This window comes from Tarenaya hassleriana, unplaced genomic scaffold, assembly GCF_000463585.1.
Source record: "Tarenaya hassleriana unplaced genomic scaffold, ASM46358v1 Cleome25, whole genome shotgun sequence".
Lineage (NCBI taxonomy): Eukaryota > Viridiplantae > Streptophyta > Magnoliopsida > Brassicales > Cleomaceae > Tarenaya > Tarenaya hassleriana.
In genome coordinates this window covers 1,819,011-1,837,640 of record NW_010965775.1, presented here as the reverse complement: position 1 = coordinate 1,837,640, position 18,630 = coordinate 1,819,011, and the positions used below count along the sequence as shown (strand labels likewise).

General features: G+C 37.9%; 5 protein-coding genes across 9 annotated transcripts; 1 reads left to right on the top strand and 4 right to left on the bottom strand.

Moving 5' to 3' along the window:
• Positions 1-3,798: 3,798 nt before the first annotated feature.
• On the bottom strand, positions 3,799-5,507 carry LOC104816527 (PRA1 family protein B3). Its single transcript, XM_010545399.2, has one exon. It carries the CDS (start codon positions 5,207-5,209, stop codon positions 4,496-4,498), a length of 714 nt encoding a protein of 237 aa, XP_010543701.1. The 5' UTR covers positions 5,210-5,507; the 3' UTR covers positions 3,799-4,495.
• A 167-nt stretch (positions 5,508-5,674) lies between these two features.
• On the bottom strand, positions 5,675-10,508 carry LOC104816526. 3 transcript variants are annotated; one of them, XM_010545397.2, is made up of 11 exons: positions 10,275-10,508; positions 9,401-9,599; positions 9,123-9,304; positions 7,895-8,995; positions 7,721-7,798; positions 7,233-7,524; positions 6,924-7,123; positions 6,571-6,647; positions 6,372-6,473; positions 6,004-6,190; positions 5,675-5,885 (listed from the first exon to the last, which is right to left on the bottom strand). In XM_010545397.2, the coding sequence occupies exons 2-11, from the start codon at positions 9,573-9,575 to the stop codon at positions 5,796-5,798; spliced, it is 2,484 nt and encodes an 827-aa protein (XP_010543699.1). In that variant the 5' UTR covers positions 9,576-9,599; positions 10,275-10,508; the 3' UTR covers positions 5,675-5,795. The 3 variants fall into 3 exon arrangements, with proteins under 3 accessions (XP_010543699.1, XP_010543698.1, XP_019058386.1); XM_010545396.2 differs by having other exon boundaries at positions 9,401-9,594; XM_019202841.1 differs by lacking the exon at positions 10,275-10,508 and having other exon boundaries at positions 9,401-9,661.
• Positions 10,509-12,108: 1,600 nt separating this feature from the next.
• Positions 12,109-12,916, top strand: LOC104816525 (protein EARLY RESPONSIVE TO DEHYDRATION 15-like). The gene is made up of 2 exons (XM_010545395.2): positions 12,109-12,462; positions 12,550-12,916. The coding sequence occupies exons 1-2, from the start codon at positions 12,195-12,197 to the stop codon at positions 12,690-12,692; spliced, it is 411 nt and encodes a 136-aa protein (XP_010543697.1). The 5' UTR covers positions 12,109-12,194; the 3' UTR covers positions 12,693-12,916.
• An 881-nt stretch (positions 12,917-13,797) lies between these two features.
• On the bottom strand, positions 13,798-15,423 carry LOC104816524. 3 transcript variants are annotated; one of them, XM_010545391.2, is made up of 4 exons: positions 14,984-15,423; positions 14,772-14,841; positions 14,600-14,684; positions 13,798-14,106 (listed from the first exon to the last, which is right to left on the bottom strand). In XM_010545391.2, exons 1-3 carry the CDS (start codon positions 15,335-15,337, stop codon positions 14,641-14,643), a joined length of 468 nt encoding a protein of 155 aa, XP_010543693.1. In that variant the 5' UTR covers positions 15,338-15,423; the 3' UTR covers positions 13,798-14,106; positions 14,600-14,640. The 3 variants fall into 3 exon arrangements, with proteins under 3 accessions (XP_010543693.1, XP_010543694.1, XP_010543696.1); XM_010545392.2 differs by having other exon boundaries at positions 13,798-14,101; XM_010545394.2 differs by lacking the exon at positions 13,798-14,106 and adding an exon at positions 14,284-14,498.
• A 1,757-nt stretch (positions 15,424-17,180) lies between these two features.
• Positions 17,181-18,422, bottom strand: LOC104816523 (wound-induced protein 1). The gene has a single exon (XM_010545390.1). It carries the CDS (start codon positions 17,867-17,869, stop codon positions 17,522-17,524), a length of 348 nt encoding a protein of 115 aa, XP_010543692.1. The 5' UTR covers positions 17,870-18,422; the 3' UTR covers positions 17,181-17,521.
• Positions 18,423-18,630: the final 208 nt, after the last annotated feature.

Sequence of the window (18,630 nt, the reverse complement as noted above, 5' to 3'; positions counted from 1 at the left end):
TTTGGTTTAAGCTCTTCGATATTATTTTAACATTTAAAAAAGCCCATTCTCACTTGTTTCCTCCATGGCCTTTTCCCTCAATTCATTGAATTCAGTCACCTCCCTCTGGGGCCCATGGGCTTATCATTTGTGGACCCAGTTTAGATTCTGGCCCCACACGTGATGATCTGTGTTTGTTTATATATCAAAATAAAATAAAATAAAAACATAATTTTAGATAAAATTACACAAGAAAATCAAACTTAAAATTGAACAAAGGTAATATGTCGGTATCATTTACACAGAAAATTTTCAGATTTCAAACCCCACCGGTGGTCAACATCTGGTCTAATAGGGAACTCAAATTAATTAGGCATATAACCATTTTATGGAAAGCCATAAATCGCTACCACCAAAACATTATATATATTTTTAAAACTAGTTCCCCGTTTGATTATATAGTAAACTGATACAATTAATTTTTTGATTTAGAGAGAGTCATATCCAATTAGTTTTTAAAACAACAAATTATTTATTCGACCTAATTCATTTCAATTTGATATATTCAATCCAAAAAAATAGTAAACCTAGTCTCAAGTATGGACAAAAGAATAGCACCACAATGCATAAAACAGAATTGCGGGACTCATATATATATATAAAGTCGGTCATATTACTCTTGGTCCACATTTTGATTCTGAGATAATTTTGAATTGTTATAATGCAAAAATGGTATTATTTGATCTTAGGGTAAAAAAAAAACAAAATAATAAGTAAAAAAATCTGATAATTGCATCTGAATAAAATTGGATCCAATGCGAAGAAAATAGTTTACGATATATATTTCATATTATTCTAAATGAATCAATAGTAAGTAGCGATTCTAGAATCGGTTCAAGACATAAATGATATATGAGTGATTAGAAATGTAAATTATTTTAGAATAAGAAATGACGATATATTATTTTAATTTTAATCGTATAGTTTTTTTTTTATTTACATTCAAAGAAAAAGAAAAAGGGACAATGGGAAAAGGGGCAAAACTTAGTTCAACCCTAATGGAGTTGTTGCACCCAACAATTATCATGTTTCAACAAAATTTTAGTTGGATTAAAGTCATTAATTTTTTTTTCTCAAGTCCATGCATATTTCAAAAACGTTATGCCTTTCAAAACATTACATAATCATCATTTGTTAATTAATCAATTGATAGAATCATGCATGCGTGTGTGTGTGAGAGAGATATATAATAATTAATTAATTAATCAGTATATTTAATAATACGTTAGTTACAAACATAAGTCATAGGAATATCTAAGTATATATGAGTTCGTACATTAATTAGATATTACTCCAATTTATATATTGACCGACCGCCTTGAATCCAATTCATAGCATAACTATATCAAATATATTACATGTATGCAATATAGATAGGTAAGAGAATATTACTTACCATTGATATTGTTATTTTTGTTAATCATCCAATGGATTTTAATTTTGTTTGCTAGAATTGGTAATAAGAAAATAATAAATCATCAGTATATATGATAATATAAACTTAATTTAAACATAAATTTTCCGTATAGTTGTGCATAAAACTATATAAATATTGGCTTATAAAAATGATTTAACTGATAAAAATATGTATATATAAAGTGAAAACCAACTCATCCAATTGTTTCAGAATAGGAACGAGAATATTATATCGATGTTTAGATCGATTGATCTTAATATTTTTATTTGAAAATAATCACATTAACTAATTTAATATCTCTTAATATTAAAAGATTTCTTAGAATCAAAGTTTAGATTTTATGGAAAAAGTGTGATTAATTAACTTTTGTTTTTAAGTTTTTATAACCTATAAAACACTACAAATTTCCAAAAAAAAAGGGTAGAGGACAAAACTATTTGCATTATTTGTTGACTTTAACAAAAAAAATTCGACAAATACAGTCCAACCTCCAAATTGAAATTATTAATAATAATAAAGTAGCTTTATGCATTCCAAACCTTCCATTTTACGTTTTTAATATTATTTCCCCTAACCATTGTTTTGTTACAAATATCTACCACGTCATCCATACGGTTAGCTTGAAAATAATTTAAAATCATAGTCTTTTAATTAATTTGAATATTACTTTTTATTTTTAAGTTTCCTACATTTAAACAAAACGTTATTTGAACCAAATCTAAAATAAACGTAATCTTATATTAATTTTTTTATGTGAGATGTGACTGAATTTAATTTTATTTGATAAATCAATCCAAAATAAAATAAAACGAATTGAACGCGATAAAATTCGAAACAAACCAAATCAAACCCAATTAACAAATTTATAGAGAACACGTAAAATGTTATGTCAATATCTAATCTGCTTGACTTTAATATTTGTGAATATATTTTATGTGGCTCGTCAAAATCGTGACGTGACCTTCTAGAGCTGTGACACTCTGTTCGATAAGAAGTCGTTCCCTAATGGTTAATTTTAAAATTAGAAGTCAATCTGCTTGACTTTAATCAATATTAGGTGATAAATTAATAACCCCGTGGCCATGGTAAAAAAAGATGATTTATTACAAAAAGTTATTAAAGAGGAAATTAATATAACAACAGAAAACATTGAGTTGAATACCAACTCTAATTTAGCTCTCTAATTTTATTTAGTTTTAGATAATTCATGTGGAAAGGAATTACCAACAAATTACATGATTTTAAATTACGCATGATTAGTTTGTAAATCATTTTAAATAACAAAGAAAAAAATAATATAACTACAAATAAACTCGAAAACCGCGGATATAAAATTCGAGGTGGAGAATTCGAATTATTTCGATATTTGTGTTTTATTATAAGATTTTTTTTTTTGTCACGAATCATTTTGAATTTAGTGACTTGAAAAGATGTTAGATCTTGGATTCAATTCTCACTAAATGTAAATCCAAAACCCCTTATAACGAATAGATGATCTAACCATTTTTTTTTACCAATTTGACCGTAAAAACTTTTAACTAAAAAACAAAACGAATAAATTTCTTAAAAGACAAATACGCATATGAATTATTATATGTAAATACGGATTCTTTGGCCCAAGGAATTGAAGATTGGACCGTTTAGTTAGTTAGAGCATCAAGTAGTTATGTAAATGAAGCGAAACTCGAAGACAAAAAAATGTTGCGTAATGTCAAAAGTCCAATGAAGCGTTTGGTGGATTCTCATGAATACCAAAAATCAATCATCATTAAGGGTACTTAAAAAACGCACTACTAAAGAAGATTTTGTCAAATTAATTACCTCATCTATGACGTCTTTGAATAGATAGAAAGATTAAGATGGAATTTATATATATATTATTTTGATTCAAATTCAAACGGTGAAACTTATATTTTTTTGGTAATTGTGTGTTTTGAGCGGAAACTCAAACTAATTTGGGACAAAAAAAAAACCATGTGATTGAAATTACGTTTCCCTTTTCAATTTGAGTCTCGAATTCGGGGCGAGACAAACGATTTGTATCCCTGTTTAACCTTTAACCAGTGGTGGGCTGTGAAACTTATATTGTCTTAGTACCAATAAGAAAAGTTTCAATTCAACCCTACAAATTTAAAAAAAAAAAAAAAAGAATCCGTTTTTTCTTGAGTAATCCGAATCCAATTCGATTCAACCGTTAACGGGATTTCGATTGTAGATGTCACTTCAAGTGAGGGTATGTGTAACATTTATCAAAGTTGGTCGAGCAAATTAAAATGATTTGAAATCGGATGAAGAAGAAATGGAAAGAGGTCCCACAAGTTGGTAAGAGTTCGTTACGGACATTAACGAGAGAGAAAAAACACTAAAGGGGAAATGCAACTACGAAACAAAAACCCCCACCAAGAAGAAAACAGAAGCAAAACAAGTGTGAATTCATGCCACAGAGAAAAAAAGAAAGACAACTGACTTCTGGCATCTGCAACTCAACTTCTTCCTGTGTTGTAACCGTACCAAACAAGGATGAGGTGAGACGCACGAGATGTCCGTCTGAGACAAGATCGAGACATTGGAGACGAAGCGAAACAATGTATCGAGGTGAGGAGAACCCTAGACATTGGACCCGTACACATCAATTTTTGGATACCCGATTTACAGATTGATTGAAAACACTCGGGGGTTTTCCCGGAGAAATACAAAAGAAAAAAGTATCGTGATTTGTAAACACAATGTCATGCCATTAGTCAAATATTTGCTAATGCCATTATCCAAATTTGTGAGACCCTCTTGGCAACAGAATCGAAAGGTGTCCATTTTTAACTTCTGGGTCACCATCCTCATCTCGAGATTATGTTCAATGTCAGAATCTCAATCCAACATGCAAAAGAGAAAAAAAGATTGAAACGAACAGAGAAAGAAATGTTTTCTTGTAGAATAAAAGAATCTTTGATTCTTCTGACTTTGCAACGGACAAGAGCAAATCTATATTCATCCCAATTCAAATTGACCCGAACACAAACAATTTCCAGAGTAAAAGAATGATCACTGCAAATTGAATTTCCTACCAAAAACTTGAGGGGAGAAAACCCATTTCCTCTCTTTGGTCATAGACCCGTCGAGGATAGTCGCCGAATGTGTTACCCCCCTCAAACACGAGCGGCGATCGGCGCCGCTGAGGAACGACAGGAATCCGGCAGCCGCGGGCTCTGTCTCGTCCAGGAACAGATCCTCCGGAACCCTAAACGCGCCGTGTAAGCATACGATCCCGACGCCGACCAACAAAGCCGATGTCAAGAGAGATCCGACGCTGGTCAGGAACACGACAACGACCGTCAGAATCACCAAAACACCGAGCGTCTCGCGGTCGGAAAACGTACGGCCGAGGATGACCAGGGGCTGATCCGACGGTCGGAAGAGGTAGAGGAACATCCACGCGCCGAGGAGGCCGACGAGAACGAGGAGGGACCAAGGGTGAGAGAGGAGGGAGAGAGCGAGGACAATGGACACGATCGTGACGTAGTTGACCTTGAAGTAGGGCAGATTCTTCCGGATCCGAGAATACGCGTCGGAGAGAGACTCCGGTCTGGAAATCGAGCTACGGTCGACGAGCTCCAACCACGGCCGTCGCTGGGAGAAGCCATAGCGGATCGACGAAGAGAGGCGGGAGAAGAACGCACGGAAGGCGGAGGCGGAGACCGGAGGCTGGAGATCGGCCGAAGGATGGTTTGAGACCGGGATCGTTGGCGGATTAGCCATCGGAGACGGCGGTGCGTGAGGGACGACGTCGTAGACGCGTAGGGGAGTTGCGGACCTTCTAAAGTAAACCGTATACGCGTGGGCACGTTGTTAATGGTAATGGATGCAACAATTAGGTGGAAAAAAAAAACGCGTTTCTATCGTGCCTTCTGGACCGTACACGTGGCAGAAAGCAATCGATGTATTCAATCTCAACGGATGATTATTATGAAGGAATTTCCACCGTAGATCTATTTGAAAAGAGCTTGACCGTCGACGAAGTATGCAATAATAACCGTTGATCAGTTAAACACAGATTTTCAAATTTCAACCATCCATTTTTAAGGATGGAATTTCGTCTTTTTGATGTTTTTTGAATCTTTTATACCATCGCAATAGCCTATTACTAGATGTGATCTCGACCGTTCATCGTTCAGATGGAATCTGGACCATCGTTTATTAAGATGTGATAACGCCCGTCCATCTTTAACAAGCAATATCAACCGTCGATCATTCAAATATGATCTGAACCATCGATTAGTAGATGCGATCGCATTTTTTCATTTTCTGTTCTTTTGGTTTTTCTAGGATTGGTTTAAAAAAAAAGTTAGAAGAGAAGGGCAGAGAAGAAAGATCTCCTACCAAAGCCCTTTTGGTCCATCAGCTGCCAACCATAACCCTCCATGTAACACTCAACCTGTCCACACATATCCAAAAAATTTCTTCAGATTATAGCATATAATTCTTGAAACGATGTTTAAAACCGAATTTTCGCAGTATTCGGACCAAATATAAGGCGGTCGGATCATTAGTACCGAGTCTAGAAGATTGCCATTGTCATCTATTCCTCCAAGCACATAAATTGCATCCCCAATCACTACTGAACCAAAATATCCCCTCCCTTGGTTCATTGACTCTTCTGATATCCAACGAGGAGCTCGCGGGTCGAACACCTCAACTGTCGGTACCATTTTATCTCCATTGTGGCCACCGATCCCATATCTATACTCAACAGATTCATTTTGTCATGCCCTGAGGTTAAATATCACCAGTAATTGTCGAAAAGTTTACTGAATGCATGGATGCTTGATGGTAAATTCAACTTCGAACGTGATACGTTGAATTTCTTCTCGAGTTTTCGTTGATACTATGAGCAAGTGAATAAGTGTCGGGCCAAACTTACAGCTTTTCATGGAGGGCAACAAGAGAGTGCCATCCTCGCTTTGTGCTCATACACTCGAGCATCGTCCAAGAAGCTTCCCGAGGATCATATCTTTCCACAGACCTGAATTGGTACAATATGCAAGCAGAGGGATCAGTTTTTGAGGTCATTTTCACCAAAGTCGTCAAATGATTATAAGATTTATAGGGATTAGTCTTACTTCAGGTAGTCAGTTCCATCGTACCCTCCAACGACATAGAGTGCTCCATTGATTTCCGTCGCAGCTGGAGCAAATCTCTGAAAAAATAGAAACAGATCCAGTGAATTGATCTTTTGAAGTGATTCTCTTAAGGAACTTCAAGTGTCCAACACAAAAACCAACTTGAGCGCTTTTTCTAAAAAGCAACCCTTTCCCCCTCATCCTGTCTTGGGAATGAAGGTAAGAGTACAGAACCCTTTTGCATGCAGAAGTGCTCAAATTACAGGAAAGTCAGCAGTTTAGTTAACTAATGTTCGTCTTTGACAGGGTATCACGTTTAAAAACATGTCTGAAGGAGCTAAAGACGATATCACCTTTTCTATCATCGGTTGAGTATTGATCCATTTTGCAATTTGTAGATCAAGCATTTCAACATTTTCAAATGGTTGAGATCCATCTCCACCTCCAAGGGCAAAAATCTTGTCATTCAGAGAAACAGCCGCCAAGTTTCCTTTCCTTTGATTTAAGGATGGTCGCCAAACCCATTCGTTCTTCTCGTGGTTGAATGATTCAACTGCAAACAAGAAAATTTGCAGTCATTTTATTACAATGTCCATCATATTTCATAGATAAAGGACACCAGTTTTCATACACACTAGGGTTGAAGAAGGGCAATATTGTACCAGTGGCGACAGAGAAATATTCATGGATGCCACCTATCATGTATACCTCACCATTCAGCATTGCAACAGCGGCGTATGAGCGGCAGGAAGTCATGGGACAAAATGACTTCAATTTGTCCTTGGACAGAGAATAACAATCTAAAGTCGATAACCATGATGAGCCATCAGATCCTCCAATTACTAGTATCGTCTCCTCAGAATCTGGGAAGCATTCATTTAAGGATTGGAACTCCTCCGCCTCAGAACTTGTACTTTGGCCTTTTAGTCGGCATATTTCTTTTCTTGATTCAATCTGCAAGAGCACTTTCCCTTTATGTTTTGAACAAAAACTAGTATAAATCAATTAAAACAAAATGCGGCAAGATAATTCATACAGTGGACTACAACGACGATCTTATGATGAGAATCGGCATATGTTCCCGATGGGAGTTTTTAACTCACAGTGGAGACAAGAGAAAGGTATCACAGAGATAAGTGTAAGAGTTTACCAATTCCTTTTCCAGAGAATTCATCCTATCAGTTTGTTGTCTTTGAGAAAGCTTCAAGTCTTTCACCTCCATCAGTAACTACCACAAATTGCCGCAATGATCATTATGACAGATGAAAAAGGGTTCAAAATCCCAGAGAGGCAAAGTTCTCGAAAGAGGAAAGGCTTAAAATACCTCAGCCACTAGAGCCTTACAGGCAGCGGTTCCCATTTCAGCACCTTGCTGACAGAGATCCATAAATTTTTCTTTGCCCTCTCCAATGTTATCAACTACATCTCCTGCAATGGCGGAAATATGAGAGGAGCTACAAGTTGATTTCTTTAGATCAAATTCCTCAAAATCCAAAGGATGACTCTCATAATCCCAGTTAGACAGCAGACACCAGGAACTCTGTTCCATATTCCAGTTCTGAGAAAGAGGTACTTCCCCATAGCCATTGCAAAAATCATTTTCTACAGAATCTTCTAGAATCCTGTTCAGTCCATCAAGATGGAGCTGAAAGGACGAAGCATCCCAATCTATGTTATCAACACCCGAATGTGCACAATTAGAAGGATCTTCCTTAGTTTCATGAGAACTAATTTGGTGTCTGATCACAGTTCTATTAGCCGTGGCAGAGACTCCTTCATATGTTTCCCGGCTCTGAATTGAAGATGGATTCGTGTTTCTCACAACGGATGAGTAAGATGGACGGAAATGTGACACCAAAGAATGAGCTTTCTGCATGCCTCCGTCATTCATGGCTATTTCCAATCCTTTACTTTTTTTAGATGCAACAGGATTGAAACAACTGGATGCTCCTCCATTTATGGCATCCTTTGAGCCTGTAACAGCTTCTGGAGCAAATTGCTCGCTGTTTTCTTTCAAATCAGGTGACGATTTGAAAAGGCTGCTCCATTTAGCAACACGGTTTACTCCATTTATGGCATCCTTTGAGCCTGTAACAGCTTCTGGAGCAAATTGCTCGCTGTTTTCTTTCAAATCAGGAGATGATTTGAAAAGGCTGCTCCATTTAGCAACACAGTTTACTCCAGATACGCTGAGCACTGCTGATGATGATGGTGGAAGAGCACTTACGGATGGTGATGGTGCCTTTAAATATGTTGATGGTGCCCTTTTGGATGGCAATGGTGAAAACAAACGGATCAATTTGTATGTCTGAGATTGGTCCAGTTCAAACCAAAACAGCTTCTCAGCAAAATAATTTTCTGCGATTATTTTGCTGAACTTCTCTTCAAGCAATGGCTCACAAAGCAATCGGACTCGTACCTTTACCTGTAACAAATTTGCCCCGCTAATTATACGTCAGTTGAGAGGGTAAACGTAAAACAATTAACCAAAAGGTGGTCGACAGAATTACAGTACATATTTATCTTGGTGCAGGAAGTAGTCATATTCATACCTGAGCAGCATACGGGGTTGTATCGATCCCATCTGAAGTCCAAGCATGGGGATCAATGCTCAGTTTCCCATGGCTTGCGGCCTCAAAGATTCCGTGAAGTTTCCTATCGCTATAGTTGAACAGGAACAGAGTCAAACCGGGGTCTATGTTCTTCACATAGGAGATGTGAGGGGCAGGTAAACCTGGACACAGATAAACAACAATTAAATTCAAAAACTTTTTCAAAATCATTCTGCTCTATTCAAGGCTCAAAGAGTAGTAAGACAGAGACAACTAACCAAACAACTGTTTGGCGTAACACTCTTTGACGGTGCTGAACTTGCATCCAAATATAACTCCACCAAGTTCGCCTTTACTGAGATTTCTCCCATTCGTTTTGATGCTCCCTGACCCTGACCAGTATGTGAGACTCTCACTCACGGTATAGGTCTCGGTCTTCCTCCCCGCACCCATTCGTTTAACCAGAAAAGTCCTGAACTTTAACATCATGGAAACGCTCATCACGAAAAGCCCGAGAAGGACTACGGTCGGAAAACCTCACCATGAAAATTTTCGAGATTATGAACTCGGAATACGAACTGTTTCCGTAGAATTCCAATATCAGTTCTTGGGCATTGATTGATGTTTAAACTTTGTGAATTGAATCAAAGGAGCTCAGGAGCTTGCGAAATGGGCAACCAAGAAACCCTAGCAAGACTTATATCGACACTTCTTTTTTCCCAAACAAGACCATGCAAAAAAAAATTCGAAAATCTTTGAGGAGTCGAACAGAAAATCTACTGAGTAGGAAAAATAAAATAAAAATCGCGTGAACCTGAGGCGTGATCCGCTCAAAATCACCACGCAAATGAGGATCAGTCTCACTTACACAACAAAATGAGCTTTCACAGCGCAGACAAAACTTGATATGTAGAAGAAGAAAAGAGCATTCATGGCGCAGCCTTCATCTAGCACATTACATCAAGAGGGAAAAAACGTATACCTCTCTAGAGAGTGAAAAATCAAAGAAACGAGAAATCTCATGGAAGCATCGCAGACATTACACAGTAGCTAAAGAAAATTTTCCAGGCCAAAAGAAAAAAAAATGAGAATGATGGAAAAACCTGCTGCAAAAAAAAACTATTATCATCGCAGTCGGCGACAGGAAATTACCGTATATGGAAACCGCAAGTCTCGCAGGGTCCAAAAATGCAGAGACAGAGAGAGAGAGAGAGTGGAAAACCAGAGTCTCCGACGACCTAAACTTGTGCGATCACACTCCCGGAGCAGGAGATGAGCGTTTGTTTCTCGAGAAAATTCCAGAGGGAAAATGACGCGAAGAGAATTTACACCATGAAGAAAGCGCTTCTACAAATGCCAACGAGAGAGAGAGAGAGAGGAGGAAGAGACGGAGAGATTTTCCCAGAGTAGAAAGGCTGAAGCGCGAAAGAGCCTTGCTCAGGAAAGTTTCTCAGTACGAAAGATCAAATTACGATTTTGCCCACATATCTTTTCGGGCTTTTCACGGCCCATTGAATCGAAAAGACGTGAGGGTATTTCAGTAATTTTGCTATATCAGGCCGAGAATGTACGGCGCGCTTTGATTGGTGCAATTTCACAGTTTTTGCCATTTGCTGCCGTTGTCCTATGGTACGACCCTTGTGCGCGTTAATTTTACATTCTATTTTTATGCCGCATTTTATTTGTCTCAGAAATGAAACATACTATTGTTTGTTACCATGAAGGGTGTATGTGTTTTAATTGTTTTTTTTTTATTTTGCAAAAATTACATGTTGCTTTTTTCATCCTAGTTTCATTTATATTTGGCGATTTTTACTAAAAAAAGTTGTTATTATTTTAAATATTCTTATTCATTTTTTCTCGGTTGATTTACATTTCTTACGAATTTCATGTATTTGCTTTTTTGGAAATCATATCCGAATATTTGTTTTAAATCAATTTCAGTTAAACTACCATTATATATCCAAATATTTTTAAAATCTATTTCGTTTAGTTTTAAATATCCGAAGTGAAACATAAGTATAGATCAACGGTTTTAGATAATATAAACGAGGCATAAATCTCATAAATTTAATTTTAATAGTAAGTGATGGTGTGAGAAACCCTCAAAAGTAAAATAAGAAACAAAAAGGAACGTTGAATATTAGAAGCCCACTTGATATTAATGGGCCGGGGATTTTGGGCCCAAATGGTGAACTACCATTGGACTTTTGCCGACGTGGCACTGGATTTAATGATCCATAGATTCTGAAACGCACATAGATCTGGAAATTTAGAATTCTACAAGATATTCATGGAATGCACATGGGCCCGTAGTTTTCCGATGATTTCGAGGCTGAAATCATACAAGAAACTGTTTTTATAATCCAAAGTATTAAATAAAAATATTTAAATAAATGGCTTGGTAGCTCCAACCAATAAAATTTTGTAAGCTTCGTTTAGACAGAATTTTCAAAATCGACATATTTATCTGCGAGTGAAACAAAATGTTTTCAAGTGTAGAGCATTAATATGATTTTTTAAAGAAAACTTTCAATTTCTTCTTTAATTAAAATATTTAATTTTAATAGAGTACTAATGGAAACAGACTATTAAATAAGGTATACATGACTTTTTAAAATTTCCTTAAACAGTGAGGAAAAATACTCAAGATAACGATTATTTCTAACTTTAATAAACAAAAACATTTTATTTTGCCAGATAAGCAGTGATTTGGAACAAATAAATAATAATATTTTCCTCGTAAAGGGAGCTGCAATGGATAAGAACGAAGACGTGTCACAGACCACTGATAAAGCGGATAATTATTAATAATACAATGACGTGGATATTATTTTATCTATTTTAATTTACTTAAATGCCATAGATACTAGATAGGACTTCAGAGATACATACACATATATATATCGGACATGAAAGCATCCGATAAAAGATCTCACAGTGGCAGACATGTAATAAACCCGAATACCCATGGCAAATACAGAGCTTCTTCCCTTTTTATAAACTTCTTCCGTCATCCGTTTTCTTATCCCTTGAATCAAAGAAGGCAAAAGCAGTGAGGTGAGAGAAGCCATGGAAGTGATTACTCAGAGATCCGCGTCGACATTGAATCCTGACGCTCCGATGTTCGTTCCTCAGGCGTATCGTACGGTGGAGGATTTTTCCGATCAGTGGTGGGATCTTGTCCAGTCCTGTTCCTGGTTCCGCGATTACTGGCTCCGTGAATGCTTTCTCGATCCGGAAAGCGATCTTCTCTTCCCCGATGTTTACGATTTTCCCATCCTCCCCGAGGAAGACGACGAGGATCTCTTCTACGAGCACCTCGATCGCGATCACAGAGGTACGTAGTAGGCTGTTGATGACCGCGTTGACTCGTTGAACCACCGAGTCAAAACTCGTCACTGACTCGCTGACTTTTTTTTTGCAGAGGAGGAGAAAAGAGTGGTGAAGATCGGTTGGTTAGGGCGGAGGAAAGGACGAGGTGCGGCGGAGCCGCCGAAGTACGCGGAGAAGGTGGCAAAGATGGTGAATGTGAGGGTGAGCCCGAGGACGATTCAGCAGCCTCGGTAACTCGGCCGAGTCAGTTGGAGCTCGATCTTGTTGCAGAGTAGTATTTTCTTTTTTTTGTGGATTTCTGTGTAGATTTGTAGCCATTTCAGGCCTTTAACTTCAGCTCTGCAGCTCGTTGGACTTTGTACAAACCAAATAAATATCAAGATCCGATCCTCTTTCCCGTTTGTATGTTTTCCGATGACGATTTGAAATCAAATTGGTATAGACAAGTATCTGTTTCATTTCCTGCATCTGAAATAAAAAGCGTTTTAGTTCCAAATCGTTGTTTTTGTTTTTCATTACGAGATTATGCGAGAGAATGATATTACGGAATAAGTTGAGTCGCGGCGTTTCGCGTTTGCGTCTGCATGAAACGACGGCGTTTGAGCGGAAGCCGGAATAGGTTTGAGGGTCGGCCGTCGCGCGCTGTGGGAGAGACGAGAGTTGATCGATTGGATTGGCGAAGGGAGAGAAGAAAGAACGGGGAAGCAGACGGTGGGGATGAAGGCGGTGGTGTATGCGCTGTCTCCGTTTCAGCAGAAGGTGATGACCGGCCTCTGGAAGGATCTGCCTGAGAAGATCCACCACAAGTTCTCCGAGAACTGGATCAGCGCTACTCTCCTCCTCACCCCTGTCCTCGGCACCTACTGGTACTCTCCCTCTCTCGGTTGATCCGTTCTTCTTCTTTAAATCTCCGATCTGATTGCTTCATTTGTTCCTTGATCTGGCTGTACGAGATTGTTGTTCCTGGAATATGCTCGCATTCTGATTTCGATCGATAATAATCTACGTTTTTTTTTGTTAGGGTTGTGATCTGATCGGTGATAGTTCTGCTTTGTGATGTTTTTCTGTGTTCCTAGTTCTTCTCTTGGGGCCATGGTCACCATCATCTCTATGTGCATTGAAGATGCCTGTGACGTTGAACTAACACTATCTTTTTCCATTTCGTTCAATGAATCTTCACTGAACCAAACTTTCCCATTGATGTGACTCAAGGTTTCATTGACAACGCTTCAAGGAATCGAGTCTTGTTGCCATTTCGTGGGTGTTGAAAAAAAAACGGAGATGCTTTTGCAGTTCGACTCCATGCCCGAACCATTAATGATTTGATTGCAGAACCAGCTGACAAATCAAAGTATGCATCTTTTATTGGTTTGAAGATGCATGGTACATACCCATGAAGATTCACAAGGCGAATGCGTTCAAGACCGTAGGATAAATACATATACATAGATGCATAATGCATACCCAAGAAGGATTAATTTAGGTTTGTATCTCATGAGACATGAAATTTACAGTTCTGCCTGTTGAAGTGTAGAGTGCCTAATTCACTACCTTTTTGCTCATGAGAAACCCTTCGAAATGATGCACATCCAAATCCAAATATGACGTGTTTAGATTAATCATGAATCCTCCTCCTCCTCCTCCTGCTCTGCAAAGCAAACAACTCACAAATTGCAGAAGAGTCTCTTCATTCAAGCCAAACCCCACACTCACAAGTTGCAGACCATTTTCATAAATCTCTTTCAAGAAAAACTTAAGAGAAGTGTGGAAGACCATCAAAATCTGCAACCTCATGAAATTCCAGAGCAATAGTCAACGCTGATCAGACAGTCAAAGGTCACTTCATCTTTACTTATCATTCTCTCTTCTGAGACAAGTAGCTGAATATTCAAAGAAAACCGCAACTTTTGTTTCTTTTCTTTGATTGACACAAGAGAGACAAAGAGGATGGAAAGCACATCAGTTGTTGTTGAACTAAGAAGCATATCATATGCCATTTTTACCAAAGCCCTTCACCATAAACACACCCACATGCTTCCCCTAAAAGAAGAAACCTCCACAGCGATCAAATCTATCAAAACTTTAAGCAATGGAACAACAACAAAAAAACTACCAAATTATCAAGCATATGATCCACTTACGTTTCTTAGTAACAATTTCGGTAATGAACATTCCAAAAGTCTCAATCTTTCACATCGTTGGAATCTGAATCACTTGCATTATAACCTGAACGAAATCCAGAAACACAGAAAATGTAAGTCTGGTATCATCAGATTGGTCTAGAGAAGATGGAAAGTTGAGTAGATAAATTACCTGGACGCTTGTCACTCACTTGCCAAGCCGATGATCGAGTTCTCGAGGCTCTGTTTATCCAGGCACGACCCTTTCATCACACAAACGACAAAATTGCCCTTCAGATCATAAACATTTCAAATCACAACCAAATTAAATTCGGACCCAACCTACAGAACAATGGAATTCGCAATGCTCATAAGAAGACGGCGAATCTAAACCCTAAAACTGACCTTTTGTTCATCTTTGGGAACTCCATAGCCGCTGCAATACATCTGTCCGACCAAAACCTGCATGCCCACGTCGCCGGCTTTCGCTTCCTTGAGCGTATCTTGGAACCACCGCTTCACGCAATCGTCGACCACTTGAGCCAGAGGAACCCGATCCGGACCCGGACCCGACCTCGAGTTCGATCCCTTCTTCTCCAGCTTGACCCGATTCAAGTCCTCGACCCGGGTTTCTCTCGATTTCCTGAGGAAAACTTTGTTTCGCGAGGTGGGTACGGATCTAGGTCTGGTGGGATTCTCCGATGAGAGTCTAATGGCGAATTCTTGGAATCTGACCGTGCATAGTATCGATTTTCCCATCAAACAAACGGGGGTCAGAAAGAGAAACCTTTCTTCGGATATGGATTTGCTTTTCTTTTTTTTCCTTTTTCGCTTTTAATTATTATTTTCACTTTGCTTTTTTCTCTTCCCTTTCGGCTTCCGGTGCGCGTTCTTTTTCATATTATTATTTTATTTGCATATAATAAAACATAAAAGCGATAAATGCTTCAAATAATTTTAGAATTATTAAAAATATCTAAACTTTTCAAAGGATGATATCTTAGGATTCTTCTTCTTAGATCAAATTTCGATCCTAAAAATCAGTACTATTATAGAAAATTATAACCTTTTTCCATCTAAGTATTTTTCTTACAAAAATCAGTGCATTAATAATCTACCTTATTAAACAAAACGATAAAGGAATACTTGGCATGTCGGAAATATATGTAACAAAAAAAATAAAACTATTACACATTCTTCACGTCAAAACGCCAGGTAATAAAAAATAACAAAATTTTTTAAAAAAATATACACATTTATTTATCCACGTATCGATACATTTCTGATTTCTCTTATGTACACACAAATATGAGAATCCAGAGGACTAGCACATAAAATAAACTGTAGGGTCGATTCTATTAATAAACTTAAGTTTAGGGGTTTATATAAAATATTTGAAATTAGTGTTATGGGCCTGTCACGGGGCCGTGGGAATGAAGCCCGTCTTAAATCCGATGACGAGAGGAATAGCACCACCGTTTTACAATTCGGCCCTTAAGAGCTACCGTCGTTCGAAATTTATATTTATTATATAAAAAAGCGATAAAGACTCATGAAATTAATTATCGAATTATATATATATATATATATATATATATATATCATCTATCCATTCACCTCTGTTGACGAATTAGATTATTTTTTACGTGTAGAATTCAAATTATATGTAATTATACACAGTTATACGATTATGTATTAACATAAAAGGTTGTCGCCGTCTGAAATTATAGTCGACGCAACTTAGTGGATACAAACATACACTCATACAGACAACATACATATATATATACACCTGTCTATATTGATCAGCTTATAATCACAAAGGCCTTTTAAACGTGGATTAGGGGATTCCGTCGTATAATTTCCTCTACACTTATCAAAATATGACTTGTCAGGAAAAAAAATGAGAATAGTTTAAGAAATAAATGAATTAATTTCCAAAGAAAACGAATTTAGAAATTATATTATAAAGGAACAAGAGATCAAGCAAATTTAAACCAATTTAAGTCATATATATATATATAATATATATGCCGAATTTTGATTGGATTAATTTCGTTTCGTGCCATGTGTGTCGTACAGACCTGTTTTAATATAATCACGTGGAGCTTGAAGATACAATAATAATATGTGGCCGTCGCATATATAATATATATGCGTATACACAAGTTTATAACTCGTCAAAATTATTCAATTCCTGGGAATATTTAACTTTTATTTTTTAGGAATTAATAAGCGATTTGAAATTCGAACATTTTACGCATTCCCAATCTGATGATAAAGATGGCGGCCCACCAAATTAAACATAACAATGGAACCCGTCTTCTCACATTAAGAGCACGTGGGGAAAATATACAAAAGTCGGCATTTAACCCCAAATAACAATCGAACGATTTATACTTTTGGCGAAAATGATGTAATAAAGTATACCCTTTAGATCATATTAAGTTGCCACGTGACTATTATTATAAGATATACAAAGAACATTATCGGATTATATATATATATATATATATATATATATATATATATATATATCAGAGTTACGGATACAAGCCAAGATTGATAACAGGGAATTACTTAAATCTACAAAATTGTAGCCTAATACCAACCAATTCAAGATGCATATGTGATGTATCAAGAGAAGAACACATGATTTGAACCCATAAGGAGGCGTTTGTTTCAAACATTACATCACCATAAACATAAAGACACATCATCGACTTGGGTTTCCCCGTTATATTCAACCCCAGTTTGCCAAATGAAAATACCCCAAAACTCGAAAGACGAACCACAGAGAAAACAGAGCCAGCCAAACGCGGCCTTAGGTGTGGTGCACGCGCCTCACAGCAATCTTTCGATCCATATATGACAGACCAATAATAAACCGACACGTAAGTAGCTATTTCATTTTTTTTTTACCTGAACGAGGCGGTGACTCGTTCAAATCGCGAGGACGAGACCAGGGACGGACTTCCCGGCACGACCCGAGAGTTGGCTCTCCCAGACGTAGGGACAATGCACCGGCGAGATCTCAGCCGCCGATGTCTTCTGCCCAACGGCGCCGCCGGAAGAGTTCCCGATCTTTGTGACGGTGAGAGAGGTGTTGAAGTACTCCCTGACCTGAGTAATTATCCCATGCGTGACGGTCCAGGCGTGGACCCAGGAGATGGAGCCGGAGGAGTCGCAGCCCTCGGCGATGACGGTGGACCCGAATGACACGACGGAGAGGGGTATGAACTCGAACTCGAACGGCGGGGACGACGGCGCGTCGCCGGTGAGGATGCGCATCAAAAACTGGTGGGACGGAGGGCCGTGGAACCACCACTCAATATCGGCGGCGAGAATCCGGTGCACAGTCACCACGTCTCGCGATCTCAGGGCCTCATATAGCGTAAGAACCACCTCTCGGTTCTTGTTCTCCGATTCCGCCAGAATCTTCGCTTCTCCAGGGTTAGCCAGTTCTTGACGAATTTACGAAAATACAAAAAACAAGATAAAAAAGATTCAAACGAAAACGAAATATGGATTTGAGAGAGAGAGAGATGAAGAAGAAGAATCTAGGTCTTGAATGGGAGATTCAAAGCTCGGCTTTTATATAGGGAAGGTGGTGAGCCGGGGAATGATTCCCTATCCATTTTCTACTTTTAGTTTCCGTGGGACGTGGGTTATTTAACACGTGGCGGATCCACAATGGTGAAACTGGAAAAGTGGGACCCATGGTGAGTCCTACGTGGCAAGATGTGGTCACTGAAAAGTCCAAGGGACCATTCTTGATGACTTGATCCATCTCCCCATCACCACCTAATTAATTACTTGGAAAATAGTTAAATGAATATGCATGATCGTCGATACATATGCATGTGGAAAATTTTATTACCGAAATATAAATAAATAAATATAATAAAAGTAAACATATTAATTTAATTAAAAATATATTCTTTCATTAATGCGGTTTTCCTGATTTTGAGAACTTTCTAAAATAAAATTCCGTAATCGCTAAACATTCCAAACTATTTCAGTGGTATAATCAACCAGATTTGGTTAGTCAG